Raw genomic sequence first — 15,374 nt, 5'->3', positions numbered from 1 at the left:
GGGAGACAGAGGTTTTCCTTCAAACGTAATTATCACATGCCTATCAGCCACCAGGAATATCATGATACTACTGAGAACGATCAGTAGAGTTCCCTTTCTTGCTTTCCCAACTTTCATTCTTCTAGATTGTGATTTACCAATAATAAACCCTGAACAACCCCTTCGCCCCACATCCCTAGATCCTGGGCTTCTTGAAGGCACAGTGTGTCTGTCTCACCTTCACAACCTCAACATGGTACTTACTCAAAATGAAAGATCTGTTCATAAATGGGTAAACTCAAACAACTAGTTTTTTCCAATACAAGTTTTATACACTCGAACCTTAACAGGGCCTTCAGTACAGGTCAAATACTTGATTACTTACTTCCCTTGAATTCCAGCTTTCATTCAGTTTATGTTTATATCCGTCCTACGTATTTAAAAAATTTCCTTGATCCTGAATTCCCCTCTATCGCCTTCCTGTCTTAATTAGGTCAAGTTTCTTCAGGAAATACTCCATATTCAGTACTTCCCTTCCCTACCATTATGGTATCTGATAAGAAACAGGAAGTAATAAAGGGCTGGGGAGAATCTCTGAATTCAAAAGGTAATGTTAAAACACGTCAGAGGCCTGCAAACTGGCCATAAAAGCAGACCCAAGGGATTCTGAGCTCCTGTCATGGGAGCTGGAAAAGCACTAGGAAAAGGGAAGAAAGTTCTGGAAAAGGGTGGACCATGCCTGGTCCTGCTTCCAGAGAGGAGATTTTGATTATTCAAAATATTTTCACTGTTTCATATTTGAAAAATAAAAAAACATGGAACTTTTGAAATAAAGCTCTAGCCCCAAGAGGCAGCCCAGGTGCCGTGTCACCAAACCGAACTTTTATGCCCCTGTAAATGCTCCGCTTGACCAGAAACACAGCACATGCAGTCAGCCAATCCCCAAACACCAAGTCTACTCTGCGCTCTACACTTATTTCCTTGTTCCTTGATCTTTCTAAATGTCAGCCATGCGACCTTAGCCAATCATGCCCTGTTTCCGCGTTGAGGCTTCTAACACTCTACAAAGCTCGCCCTTGCCCGAAACCGCTCGGGAAGAGTGTTCCAGTGCTTGTGAGGCCCTAGACACTCTCAATCCATGGGCTCTTTTCCCTTAAATAAAGAACATCAAACTCGTTACCAAACTGCTTTAGTGTTGTCATTTGACAGAACAAAAGGTAGGAATAGTAATTATGAAAACCTGAAGATTTTATAGGTCCAAGAATTCTAATTTTGTATCTCCTTTAGTAGTGCTCTAGACCGTATCACATTCAAAACCATACTTCTGTCCTGTGACAAAGTGAAGCACATACACTCTACTAGTTCTATACACACACACATTTGCTCCCTCTAAGAAACAAGTAATATTCCAGAAAAGTACCTTTTGAGAGGGCAAGCGAATGATAATCTCCACATGTGATCTGAATTATATTATTTTTTTCTTGTAAAACGCACTGAAACCTGATGAAAGAAAATATATTTTATGTTGATCCCACAGTGGAAGTCACAACATTGATGTAAGAATTATTAACTGTATTTAATTAGCATTGAAGCTCAAAACATTAAATTTACTGCTTCACATTCAGCACATGTAAAATCATTATAATAATAACATGCTTTAATTAGTGGCTTAAAAGGAAAATAATGTGCATTACAAAACTGTGGTAAGATGATTCTAAGACTCTTTTGCAAACAATAATTTTATGGTGCAGGAATAATACGAGATGAAAATAACTTCTAATTCATATGATCTACTAGTAAAAAGTCTCACAAATCATTCCATGATAATTCATTTTCTCCCAAGGTTGAAAACTATTTCTGTAAATAGAACTTACAGTATGATTATTATGAGGGCTAAATGAGTTAATGAATGTGAAAGTCCAGTCTGGGGCTACGTGGACTAACCAATCATTTCCTTTAAATGCCAAAGCAACACATGGTACATGCGATGGGAGACATAAATTGATTTAGAGTTCATTGATAGAATTCACTTGTCCAGAATTCATCATTTACTTAAGATGTCACTGTATAAAGCAAGCAACAAGGATCACGTAAAGGAACATTTTCCTGCAAAAATTATGATTGCCTTTTGAGCAAAATTTAAATGATTTTTAATAAAAGAAAAAACCTTCCTTACCTTGCGTGCTCTATGCTATAGTTGTACTCAAATGGTTTTCCATCTGAGGAGAGAACCAGCAGGTGCTCTGCTCCTTGGTCCATGGAATGTATCTTCATTTTTTTCCCTAACTTAATGCACTCTGCAGAGCAAATCCAACCAGGAGCTATCACCATTCTGTTACCCACTATTATTATTCATTGCATTATAATACACTTAAAACACCTGGAAGAAGTTTGCTTTTAGATTCCTGTTTAAGAAGTTCAGAAAGAGAAACTAAATTTGAAGAGCTAGAAATGAAAAAGGCTGTAAGAAAATATATCTTAATTTTTGGACAACACCACTCATTTTAAGAGCAAATATATTGTGTATTCTGAGATACACTCTTTCCCAAAACAAAACAAATAACAATAATAAAGCCCTCGTGACGCTCCATCTAGAAGCCAAGGCCTATATTCTTAAAAGGAGACATTTGGTTTGGGGGGACGATTTTTAAAAAGGATGTTGTTGAAAGAATTGTTATTGGCATTAGTGCATATTTAGCCCTTTCTAAAACTTAAAGATTTAAAATTGTCCACTATGCCATTTACTGTTAATTTGTTCACAAAAAGTAGGATAGATTTGGGACTTTGTTTGTTTTCAGTTCTAACGAAAAAAAATCTATTCATGTAAAAATATCAAAGCACAAACGACTTCATAATAAAAACGCTAAGAGAACCAAAACAGTTTGGTAATAAAGAAGAAATGGCCCAACAAAGTTTTTTAGAGACCCAGCATTTCAAATCAGTTGAAAAAAAAGGAGGGTTTATTCAAAAAAAGGTATTGGGACATCCGGCTAGCCATTTTGGAGAAACAAATCAATCTAGATCCCCCTACTTCATTCCTTAAGTCAAAATAATTTCCAAGTGTATCAAAAATTTTAGGTTGAAAAATAAAATCTTAAAATTAGTATAAAGATGAGTACATTAAAAAAAGAAATTGGACTGTGAATAGCTTTCTAACATAACACAAAATCCATAAACCTCCTTAAAAGATTGACGAAGTAGACTATAAAATAACCTTAGCTAAAGGCAAGTAGGGGAAAACTTTACAACGTATATGACCGACAAAAGGCTACTCTAACTCAATATTCAAAAACTCTTCCAAATAAATACGAAAAAGATGAACAACTCAGTTTTTTAAAAAGCCAGGCAAAGATACGAATGAACAGGCAGTTCACCAAAAAGAAATGCAAATGACCCACAGAAAAAAGATCCTCGACTTCGCTCAAGTTAAAAGTAAAACGAACCAAAGTAAAATATCGTTTTCTTCACTCAACAGAAGGGGCAAGTTTTTCAGTTGAGTGTGTGGCCATTTGCTCTCCCGCCCACCTGTAGAATCGGAGCTACGGACACCGGACCTAATCTCTACAGAGATTACCACGGAGAAGCGCAACTGAACGCACTCTTTAAAAACGCCTGCAAACATCGTCACTGAGAACAAGATAACGCGAGCGAGGTTCTCCAAAGACTCCAAATAGGAGCGGACCGAAAAAGGGGTCAGAGAGAAACACACTCTGAACAGAAACCAACGACAGAGGAGGGCTGGCGGAGATACGATGCTGCCGGTGCACTCCGTCCGTGCGCTCGGCGGACGGAGCGGTCTACTCCTCGCCACCACCCCGCCAAACTCCACGCCCGCCGGCATCGCGGCTGCGAGAGCTCGGGGATGCTGCGCGAGCCAAGCGCGAAAAGCCCCCGGGCCGGCGCGCGGCTGCGGCCCCCGCGGACCGCTGCGGCGTCGGGTCCCCGTCTGAATCTCCTTCGCGGGGAGAGAAGGACCGCACGCCCACAAGTCGGGCCACTCTGCAGAGAAGCGTCCCTGCTGGCCCCGACCGCGACCGCGACCCCGCAGGCGCCGACCCCGGCAGCCCACCGCACTCACACCCCCAGCCCGCGGCGGGAGGGCCGAGCGGGCGCTGCGCGGCCCCACTCACTCGGCTTCCTGGCGCCGTCGCTCCCCGCCGGCAGCTGGTGGACCTCGACGCCGGCCCCGCCGCGCTCCAGCACCGCCAGGCGTTCGCGCGTGCAGCACATCTGGCGCGTCGCCTCGGTCCTCCGGAACAGCGCGCCGCAGAGCGGGGCGGCGCTGGGGAAGAGCCAGAGCTTCGCACCCCGCGGCTCCGCGGGCCGGGACGCGGGGACCAGCCCGGACGCCAAGCGCGCGCCGCCGCCGCCCCGCGACTTCCTCCGTGGCCTCCGCTCCATCACCGTGTTCCCGGACTCCACGGCCGTGCCTCCGCTCTCCGGACCTTCGGAAGAGACCGAGCTGTGGCGACGCAAGGAGAGGGTGAGATGGCCGCCCCGAGAGCGCCCACGGGACCCCCGGCGTCGCGGTGCGGAGGCGGAACGCGCGGCGGCGTCGAGGAACCGCAGCCTCCCTGCCCCGCCCCTGCCCCGCCCCTGCCCCGACGCCGGGCTTCCAATGCGCTGTTTGGGGGGCGGAGCCGGCAGTTTCAGAGAGAATCGAAACTGCTTTTTTTTTTTTTTAAAGGGGCGGAATCGAAAAGGAAAGGTTATAGGGAAACTCGATGACTCACGACTGGCTTGGACGGTGGCCAGAGTAAACAGGACGCTGGCCGGTGAAGAGGTGGGTGGGCAGGGCTGAGAAGGTGTCCCCGGGCGGGCAGTGGCCACCTGAACTGGACCAGGTGGCCTTCGAAGAAACACTGCAATTCCACTAGGAGGAGCCCTGACACAGGCGGACGTGCAGAATTTCCAGAAACTATGGTGGCCCGGAGAGCTGAAATTCGTTAAGCATTCTGTTGGGGGCTCTGCCGCAGCCTCGTGGTGAAACTCGTGCGGTCCCACGGCCCACGCTGCGGTGCCTGCAACCACTGATCTGCTGTCTGTCAATAAATCTTTGCCTTTTCTAGAGTATCTTAGGAATGGACTCAAACTTGTGCAGTCTTTTGTGTCTGACTTTTTTCACTTAACATAAGGCTTTTGAGATTCATCCTGTAGTGTTTCATCAGTGGTTCCCTCTTTGTTATTGAGTGGTATTCTATTATATGGATATACCACAATTTCTTTATCCATTTACCAATAGGCAGGCTTTTCAGTCCTTTCCGGTTTGTGGCCACAAAGAACAGAAGTGCTGTGAATACTCTGAACGAGTCTTTGAGTGGATAAATGTTTTCATTTCTTTGGAGTAAATACCTAAAAATGGAACGGCTGTGTCATATGGTAAGTACATGAATATCATTTTAAGAAACTACCAGACTCTTCTAAAGTGCTATATTATTTTGCATTCCGTCCAGCAGTTTTTGGAAGTTCCTGTCCCTCTGTATCCTTGCTGACATTTGGTTTGGTCAGTCTTTTTAATTTTAGCAATCCCGGTGGTCTAGAGTACTATCTTATTGCAGTTTTCATTTCCATTTCCCTAACGATTAATGACGTTTAGCATTTTTTCAGGTGCTTATTAGTGCGGATCTCTGTCTCTCCTCTGTGGTCTGTTCACATCTTTTGCCCATTTATTAATTCGATTGCTTATTATCTAAGGTTTTTTTTTATATATAACAGAGTTCTTTTTAAATATTTATTTATTTATTTTATTTGGCTGTGCTGGGTCTTAGTTGCTGCACATGGGATCTTCCTTGCAGCTTGCAGGATCTTTAGTTGCAGCATGTGGGATCTAGTTCCCTGACCAGGGATCAAACCAAGGCCCCCTGTATTGGGAGTGGGGAGTCTTAACCACTGGACCATCACGGAAGTCCCTATAATAGAACTCTTTACGTTACATATAAAGTCCTTTGTTAGACATATGTTTTGAAATGTTTCCTACCAGTCTGTGGCTTGCCTTTTAATTTTATTAAAAATGTCATTTGAACTAACACAATATTGTAATGCAACTATACTTCAATTAAAAAAAAAGGTATGATAAAACTAAAACAAAAAAATAAATAAAATTACATGAAAAAATGTCATTTGAAGAGCTTAAGTTTTAATTTTGATGCAGTTTATTCATTTTTTCTTCTTTATCCATTTTTTTCTCTTACATAGTTTGTGCCTTTTTTGTCTTAAGAAATCTTTGCTTGACCCAAGGTAACAAAGATTTTCTTATATGTTATCTTCTAGAAGTTTTATAGCTTTAGGTCTTTGTTACATTTCAAATGAATTATTCTTTATGATGTGAGGTAAGGGAAGAGGTTCTTTTTCTTTTTCTTATTGATTTCCAACTGTTCCAGTTTGCCTTTACTCACTGAATTGCCTTGGTGTCTTTGTCAAAACTGTTGGCTATATGTGATTCGATTTACTTCTGGACTTTTTATTGTGTTCCATTATCTGTATGTCCATTTTTTTTTTTTTATAAATTTATTTATTTATTTATGGCTGCGTTGGGTCTTCGTTGCTGCACGCGGCCTTTCTCTAGTTGCAGCGAGCAGGGGCTACTCTTCGTTGTGGTGTGCGGGCTTCTTATTACGGTGGCTTCTCTTGTTGAGGAGCACAGGCTCTAGGTGCATGGGCTTCAGTAGTTGTGGCACGTGGGTTCAGTAGTTGTGGCTCGTGGGTTCTAGAGCGCAGGCTCAGTAGTTGTGGTGCACGGGCTTAGTTGCTCCGCAGCATGTGGGATCTTACTAGACCAGGGCTCTAACCCATGTCCTCTGCATTGGCAGGTGGATTCTTAACCACTGCGCCACCAGGGAAGTCCTGTATGTCCATTTTTACTCCAGTACCACACTGCCTTGATTACTGTAGATTCTAATTAAGTCTCAAAATCAGTTCACTCAACTGTTCCACCATGGTCCTTCTTCAATGTTGTTTTGGCTATTTTAGGTCCTTTGCATTTCCATATACATTTTAAGATCAGTTTATCAATTTCTACAAAACAGACTGCAAGGATTTTGAAACTGCACTAAATTAGATCAGTTTCAGAAGAACTGACATGCTGATAATATTGATTCTTCTGTCCATGAGCATGTCTCTCTCCATTAATTTAAAGCTTCTTTAATCTCTTTCAGCAATATTTTCAAGTTTTCAGGAAACAGTTGAACATATTTTGTTAAATTTATCCTTAAGTATTTCTTATTTTTTGATGATATTGCAGATGGTACTTTAAAAAAATTCAGTGTATGATTGTTGTGAGTATATATAAATGCAATTAATTTTTATATATTGACCTTGAATCCTGACACCTTTCTATATTTACTTAATAGTTCTAGTAGTTTTTTTGTATGGATCCCTTTGAATATCCTACGGATACCCATGTAATTCATAAATAAGATAGCTTTACTGTTTCCTTTCTAATCATTATGCCCTTTCTTTTCTTTAGTTTGCCTTATTGTGTGGACTAGTACATCTAGTACAATGTTGAACAGAAGCGATGACAGACATCTTGGCCTTGTTCCCAATTTTAGTAGGAAAGCATTTGGTCTTTCACCATTAAGTATGAAGTAATCAGGTTGAGGAAGTTCCTAGTTTTCCAAGAGTATTCATCCTGCATGAGTGGCTGTTGAATTTTGTCAGTTTTTTTCTACCTCTATTGAGGTAATGATGTGATTTTTTTTTTCTATCATAGTGAAATATAATGGATTTTCAAATGCATTTCTGGACTAAATCCCAGTTGGTCGCAAGGTATTATCCTTTTTATATTCTACTGGGTGTTTGACATGTTAAAACTTTGTAGAAGATTTTTGTATCTGTTCATATGAGAGATACATATAGTTTTCTTTTCCTGTAATGTCTTTATCTGGTTTTGGTATCAGGGTAATGCTGGCAACAGAGAACTAATTGGGAAGTGTTCTCTCTACCTTTATTTTCTGAAAGAGTACATAAAGAATTGGTACTATCTCTTCTTAAAATGTCTAGTACAGTTCACCCATTTGCATAGAAAAAGTAATGTTGGAGTTGAAAGGCCTGAAAAACACAACCCAAAAGTCAGGTGCCTAAGGATCCCTAAGATTTAGAGATTACCTTTTCCCTTAAAATTCAAATAGAATACATCTGGGCCTTCATTCCATTTATTGTAGAAACCAGATATATCCAAAATAACTATGAGGATTTGCTGGGGGCTTATGTTTCTACTAACCACCTCACATTCTAGTGTCCTTGGTGAATTCTCTATGTCTGTTCTCTCTATCCTCAGATGCCTGCCCTCTTTCCACATCACCACCCCAGTATGAACTTCACCCCATAGTTTCCTTTCCCAAAGTACCACTGACACAAGGCTTCTGTGTATGGTTTGGGATGACAATAGGCATTTATAGAATAGCTTACAGTTTAAAATTTATATGAGATAGAAATGGCCCACAAAATCCATTTCTACCATACTTATATCTCTCCTTTAATTCATTCTATACCATGATGCTGAAAACATATTTCATGTTCTTCATTTTTTTCCAACTGTAATTAGATGGGAGTTCCTGGTTGGGCTTAGCCTTTAACCAAATTAATGGTATCTGCATTTAGAATGCTTCTTGGAACACAGCAATGAGCATAAGTCATTATTCATTAAATTAATAAATCCCTTAACATTTAGATTTTTCAAATAGATTGTTTGGCTAAAATCAAAACTCTGGAGACATTCCAGAATATAAAAATATATATCTACGTGCCTCAAAAACATGTTGAATTAGTTTACAGTTTTATTTTTTTGAACTTCAGCATGTCTTTCATATTTGTAGACAGTGTTTACTAGATGTACAATTTTTTTAAAATATCTGTTAGCTTTTAACATTTAGTATATTTTTAAATGATAATTATTGTTCAGGAAATAATTCAGTAAAAAGCAAGCATTCTCATAGCAAGTTTAAGGATCAGGAAATGTTGATTCATTAAAAATGTTATCCTTGACTCATCATGCTATTGTTTATCCCAGCATTTGTCAACTAATTCTAACTAAAACCCGCCAACACTTTGTACTAAGAACAGAGGGATCGAAGGGTGAGAGAACCTGAGATCTGAGCCTCTCAAAGGCCACTATCACTCTGTGACCGTGGGTGAGATAAATCCTTTGTTGCTGTTGATGGCTACTTGAAGTGCTTCCTCCATTCTTTCCATTGTAGAATATTTAGGGAGGTCCAGAATATTATGACATGTCAGTGATCTTGAGAAATCTCTTTCACTGAAAGTTTCAGGACAGCAAAATAGGATTCCCACTTTCCGTACGCCTTTTACATGCAGCCTTTCATTTCCTGTAAGAAAAACTAAAAAGAAATAAACTTTGGTTAAGAGAGTTCATAGGAAGAGCAAAACTTAAAATGAAAAGGAAGAAATCAGTCACTTCACTCAACAAATATTTATTGGGTCCCCTTGTGCAAAGAGAACTAATTACATGGGACCATGTGGAGTGAAAAAAAATCATGACATTTGGTCTTGGTCCTTGATCTAGTGAGTTCATGATCTAGTTGAGGGGAAATTATATACGTGAAAATATAACAGCAAGATACGAGGAAGTTTAGTTTAGCTCAACTAGGAAGTATGAGGAGCTAATGAAGGCCCTGAGACTCAAGGCAGGGAGAGAGGCACCAGGCTGGGGTGACAGGGAAGCTTCAGAGGTCACAGCTGGCTAGTCAGTTCTCAAGGAGATGAGCTGGGTGACCATTCTAGGCAGGGGGAAAAGCCCAAGAAAAAGCCAGGGGTAGGAAAATGTAAGTGAACTCACTGAATGTACAGCCAACAGAACCACTGGACTGGGCTTCCCTGGTGGCGCAGTGGTTAAGAATCCACCTGCCAATGCAAAGGACACAGGTTCGAGCCCTGGTCCGGGAAGATCCCACATGCTGCGGAGCAACTAAGCCTGTGCACCACAACTACTGAGCCTGCACTCTAGAGCCCGCGGGCCACAACTACTGAGCCTGTGTGCCACAACTACTGAAGCCCACGCACCTAGAGCCCAGGCTCCACAACAAGAGAAGCCACCGCAATGAGAAGCCCGTGCACTGCAACAAAGAGTAGCCCCCGCTTGCCGCAGCTAGAGAAAGCCTGTGCACAGCAACGAAGACCCAACGCAGCCAAAAATTAAAAAATAAAATAAATTAAAAAAAAAAAAGAACCACTGGACTGAAGCAGAAGTTTCCCATTAAGAGAGAAGATTGGAAAGGTAGTTTGGGCTTGTGGAGAAGTAGGTTAGGTTTATGGGAAAGTTGTCCTCAAACATCCTCAGTAGCAACAAAAATAGCAAGAAGATGCGTATCTCAGGAAAAACTGAGAAATGGGATGAAAAGGTAAGAGAATAAGTCATTAAGTCTGTCCTGTGGAAACCTTAGACCAAGAGAAGTACTTATACCACACGGAGCTTAGTGGTCTTGAGCCTGGGCTTTGAATTAGCCTGCTGGGTTCAAATTCTCATTCTGACACTCACCAGCTGTTTGAACATAGGCAAGACACTAAATGCCTCAAGCCTTTTTTTCCTTGTATCTGAAATGGGGAAAAATAAAAGTGCCTGCTTCATGAGGTCGCTATTAGGATAAAGGGGTGTAATAGATATAAAGTGATCAGTACAATGCCTGGTGTAGAGGAGGCACACGATAGAAAGGCAGTTATTATTATTATCACCATCAGTGGTCACTGCTATTATTATTATTACTTCTAGAATAGCATTTGAGACAGTTGACATTGTCCTAATTCCACAGGACTTTAGGTAATTAAATAAAGGTAGGAATGTGAGATAAAAGGCTCAATTAGGAGCCAACTAGAGTGAAGAAAGAGGACACAAACTGAAATTGGAGGTGGTATTAGAGTCAGTGCAGACAAGGTAGTAAAATAGCAATATCTTTATTACTATCATTTTTTTAAAAATGGGGAACAGGCTTATGTAAGAGAGAGAACAGTGGTCTAGAAGGCAGGAAACCTGGATTCTAACCCTTGCTTTGCCATTAACATTTGTGACACACCATTAATAATGACTTTATCTCAAATAAGATATTTTAAAAGATATATAATTATAGATCCATCTATTACTACAATACTTACAGAGGAATTTTCTCTTTTCATCCAAAGTTAATTTATGGAAAGCATTCCAAAACATCAATATCGTAGGATGTGATTTACAGTATCCTGGACCATACCTTGAATTCTTGAAAAAAAAAAAAAAAGGAGAAAAATGGTTTTTAGGGGGAATTCTTGTTTGGAAGAATTGGAGGCACTTTAGTTATCACCTACCTTTTCAAATTGTTTCCAGTCATACTCAGTATTTCCAACTATTGCTGTTATTAGTTCTTCAGGCTGGAAATGTTTAAGTATCTCTTTGTCAAAGACTTTATGAAATCCTCTCTGAAATTCCTTATAAACTGCCATGACAGAGGTGTTGAAAATGTAATCAACACACTTAGAAACACAGTCTTTCCTTGAGGGAAGCAAAAAAAAAGGCCAATAATATACTTTACCAGTGACTAAACTATTCTCTACTTTACCCTTTTTACCATTTCTATTGAGAAAGAAAAGGAAATTATGTCTGCATTGCACACAACCCTGTATGACACAGGGGGATGAAAACACCTGGTCAGCTAGAAGAAGGAAACTTGGAGAATATGGCAAAAGGATGAAGGCTTTGTTTTGCTCCCATTTCCCCAGCTGCAGACAGGACAATATTTTAAAAACACTAATCTGAATAGGTCATTCTGCTTAAAATCTTTCAAAGGCTTCTCATTGCCTTTAGGGTAAATTTCAAACCTCTTTAGCAGGATCAAAAAGGCCTCCATGATGTGACCCTTGCCCGACTCAGGAGCCTCTTCCCGCTTCTGCTGGAACCTCCGGCCGCGCTGACCCTCAGTTCACTGGCCTCACCGTCTCTCTTACGGTTAGGCCACAGCAGGCGGGGCTTCCTTTTCACCCGGGAACTTCCATCACTCGTCAGAATTTAAAATGAGCATGACTTTCTCAGGGTTGGTCCTCTGTTCCTCTCTCTCTCCCCTCTCACAATACATCACTATGTGAAAATTATTTCTGCAAAGGTTGTCTTCTCCACTACGTGATGAGTTTCCTGATGGCAGGTGTGCTTGAGGTTATTTCCACCAAAACATGCTAGTACATTCTTCCCTATACAATTTTAAATAACTAGGCGTTAGTTAATTACTTATGTAGTTCCGTCTTCTAAATATATATATATATAAATAGAGACATACCCTAGTATATGCTGTATATTGCTTTAAGCATACATCATTCCATTTAGTTTTTTATATCGTTCACATTGAATAATTGCTGTCTTTTCACTTTATTTGAGAGTATATAGACATAAGGTATCAAATGAGGAGCAAGTGGGGGAAAAGTCCTACAGTTTTACAGAAGTAAAACACCCTTCAAAAGACACATCCCATATTTAAGACACTGTAATAAAAATATTTTTAAAAAACGTTAAATCTAAACTACAATCTGGCTTTCATTAGTACTCACAGAAAAACGTATGCCAAGTGCTTCTTTAATGTCACCAGCTTCATCATTTAGAACTCCCTGCAAATTCCTAATGAAAAATTTGGTTTAAAACATTATATTTATTATTCTTGTAAAATTTCAAAAGAAATAAATGTTCAGTGGAAAAAGCTGCGGACAATGTAGAAATGTATAAAATGCCATGTGAATTTCTTCTCCTCCACCTACCCACTCCCTCTTCCTGGAATTAACCTCTATTTACGGTTTGATTGGTAGACCCACTGCTAACACAGACACTGCTGCGTCTTGGTGGAAATTATAAAAAGGAGCACCTTCCTCTAGACCAGTGATTCTCAACCAGGGGTGGTTTTGTCCCCCAGGGAACATCTGGCAAAATCTGGAGACATCTTTGGTTGTTACGACTGAAGGGAGTTTTGCTACTGGCATCTGGTGGGTAGCAACCCCATATGCTGCTAAACATTCCTACGATGTCCAGGTCAGCGCTCCACAACAAAGAATTATCCAGCCCAAAATGTCAGTATTGCCAAGGTTGAAAAACCCTGCTCTACACTGTCAGAGCACATGGTGAAAATCTAGCCAGTTTGTTCTTCCACTAACAGTACGTGAGAAGAGAATACTTCCCCCCCCATCTGCTGCCAAGTCTACATTTTACAAGAAACTTTTAACAGTTGTCAATCCGTAAGCAGAAAAATATCTCATTTTCATTTGCATTTTCTTGATTACTAGTAAGGTGAGCATATTTTCGTTTTATTATTATATACACACACACACATAGCCATATCTGCATGAATATCTATGTTATGCATCAGAGATATTAATCCTTTGTCCTATGTGCTGCCAGTATTTTCCTCACAGGATATAGTTTGCCTTTTAACTTAGAACAAGTATTTTTCGAACCTTAAAAAATAAAGTTGATGACATGCAGATTTATTAAAATAAATGAAATGATTAAATAGGATTTATTTAAAACAAATATAGCATGCATGATTCTCATTAAGAATATCATGTACTTGGCTTCCCCGGTGGCGCAGTGGTTGAGAATCTGCCTGCTAATGCAGGAGACACAGGTTCGAGCCCTGGTCTGGGAAGATTCCACATGCCGCGGAGCAACTGGGCCCGTGAGCCACAACTACTGAGCCTGCGCGTCTGGAGCCTGTGCTCCGCAACAAGAGAGGCCGCGATAGTGAGAGGCCCGTGCACCGCGATGAAGAGTGGTCCCTGCTTGCTGCAACTAGAGAAAGCCTTCGCACAGAAACGAAGACCCAACACAGCCATAAATAAATAAATAAACAAATAAATTTTAAAAAAAAAGAAAAAAGAATATCATGTACTGGGCTACCCTGGTGGCGCAGTGGTTGAGAATCCGCCTGCCAATGCAGGGGACACGGGTTCGAGCCCTGGTCTGGGAAGATCCCACATGCCGCGGAGCAGCTAGGCCCGTGAGCCACAACTACTGAGCCTGCGCGTCTGGAGCCTGTGCTCCGCAACAAGAGAGGCCGCGACAGTGAGAGGCCCGCGCACCGCGATGAAGAGTGGCCCCTGCTTGCTGCAACTAGAGAAAGCCCTCGCACAGAAACGAAGACCCAACACAGCCAAAAATAAATATAAATAAATAAAAATTTTAAAAAAAACCAAAAACCAATAATTAAAAAAAAAAAAGAATATCATGTACTATCCAAAGCAACTGTTTCCATCTGGATAAATTCAAGAGACCAGGCCAGAGCTCCGTTTATTGTGCTGGTTGATAATTAAGGAGCATTTGGCTTTTCTCCATTTTTAAATGTTTACTTGATTATAAGTCATGCCAAAATTCAAATTCATCTAAAGAGCATGCACATTTATTGAAACTGAAGACCTTGTCTGTGTGTATAACATTATTTATATTTAAACTACTGAGACTGACTCCATATATAGTCCTAGAAAAGCAATTATATTTACTTACTTCCCCAAAAGAGGACTGAGTTCTTTTAAATCTAATGATGGCTCTTGGTCCAGAAGTTTCTTAAACAGAGCCAGCGGGAAAGGGAGGTCGACGACATTAAAATTGTACAGGGAGTGTCCACACAGCATCCCAAAGAGGAAATATCTCTTCTTCTCAAATTTAGGGGGGAAAAGGAGAAGGAAAAAAATCCTTAATGTATTATAAATAATCAATAATCCAAAGGGATAATTAGATTAGTAAAAAAAAGGTTTGGTTCCCTTTTCTAAAAGTCAGAAATTAGAAACAAAATGGGCTTCAGGAAAATCAAAATTTGAGGTTCTTACACAGGCTATAAACACAAAGTAAATTTCTTCCATAAGTTAAAATACAAATTTTAACAGTTCAGAATACTGAATAAGTGAATTTGCATTTTGTTACTAATAGCACATCTGGAATATGAAAAAACATGCTCAGATAGCCTTATAAACCAAGGTTTTCACTATTTAATTTTACAGTCTTTGTCTTCAAATTCATGTACAAAAATGACACCAGGAAGGAAGGGTACACTTTATCTACACCTGCAGTGGGCACCAGGCATGTCAGGTGTGTGTCAGAGGAGTGTTCCCCTGTGATGCCGTCTTGACCTAGATGTGCTTACAGGGATAAGCATATGGGTCAGGGAAGCTGACCGATGCCGTTGACTGTGAGGGTCTGTGGAAGGAGGAAGGAAAGAGTCCTGATGAAATCTCTTAAATTTGTATAGTGCCCTGAAGTTTTCATGGTGCTTCACGCTTTGATATACCTTGTTTTAATCTCACAACAGCTCTATAAAGCAGGCAGAACAGAAATTATGACAGCTGTTTTATAGGTGAGGAAACTGAAAACTCAAGAGAGGCTAAATTACACAGCCATCAGCACTCAAGACTAGAACTCTGGGCTTCTAATCCCACAT

At 40.6% G+C, this 15,374-nt stretch overlaps 2 protein-coding genes across 3 annotated transcripts in view; both read right to left on the bottom strand.

Annotated features, from left to right (window-relative positions):
* HERC5 (HECT and RLD domain containing E3 ubiquitin protein ligase 5) overlaps positions 1-6,472 on the bottom strand; it is a 44,064-nt gene extending 37,592 nt beyond the window's left edge. Inside the window, exons 1-3 of one of the 2 annotated variants that reach the window (XM_082391628.1) lie at positions 4,110-6,472; positions 2,156-2,276; positions 1,400-1,479 (exon numbers count right to left, since the gene is read on the bottom strand). In XM_082391628.1, the coding sequence (XP_082247754.1) occupies positions 1,400-1,479; positions 2,156-2,276; positions 4,110-4,380 (472 nt within the window). In that variant the 5' untranslated portion in view covers positions 4,381-6,472. The remainder of the gene's footprint in view (positions 1-1,399; positions 1,480-2,155; positions 2,277-4,109) is intronic. The other variant, XM_082391627.1, reaches the window with a different exon arrangement.
* Positions 6,473-6,607: 135 nt separating this feature from the next.
* The window catches only part of HERC6 (HECT and RLD domain containing E3 ubiquitin protein ligase family member 6), a gene marked incomplete at its 5' end in the record, with an annotated part of 126,313 nt that continues 117,546 nt past the window's right edge, over positions 6,608-15,374 (bottom strand). Inside the window, 5 exon segments of the mRNA XM_082391601.1 lie at positions 6,608-9,317; positions 11,086-11,188; positions 11,275-11,718; positions 12,505-12,571; positions 14,444-14,607. Of these exon segments, the coding sequence (XP_082247727.1) occupies positions 9,094-9,317; positions 11,086-11,188; positions 11,275-11,718; positions 12,505-12,571; positions 14,444-14,607 (1,002 nt within the window). The 3' untranslated portion in view covers positions 6,608-9,093.

This window comes from Balaenoptera borealis (genome assembly GCF_965194805.1).
Source record: "Balaenoptera borealis genome assembly, chromosome: 4".
In the NCBI taxonomy this organism is placed as follows: domain Eukaryota; kingdom Metazoa; phylum Chordata; class Mammalia; order Artiodactyla; family Balaenopteridae; genus Balaenoptera; species Balaenoptera borealis.
Note: the sequence above shows the minus strand (reverse complement) of the source record. Positions and strands in the feature narration are given on the sequence as shown.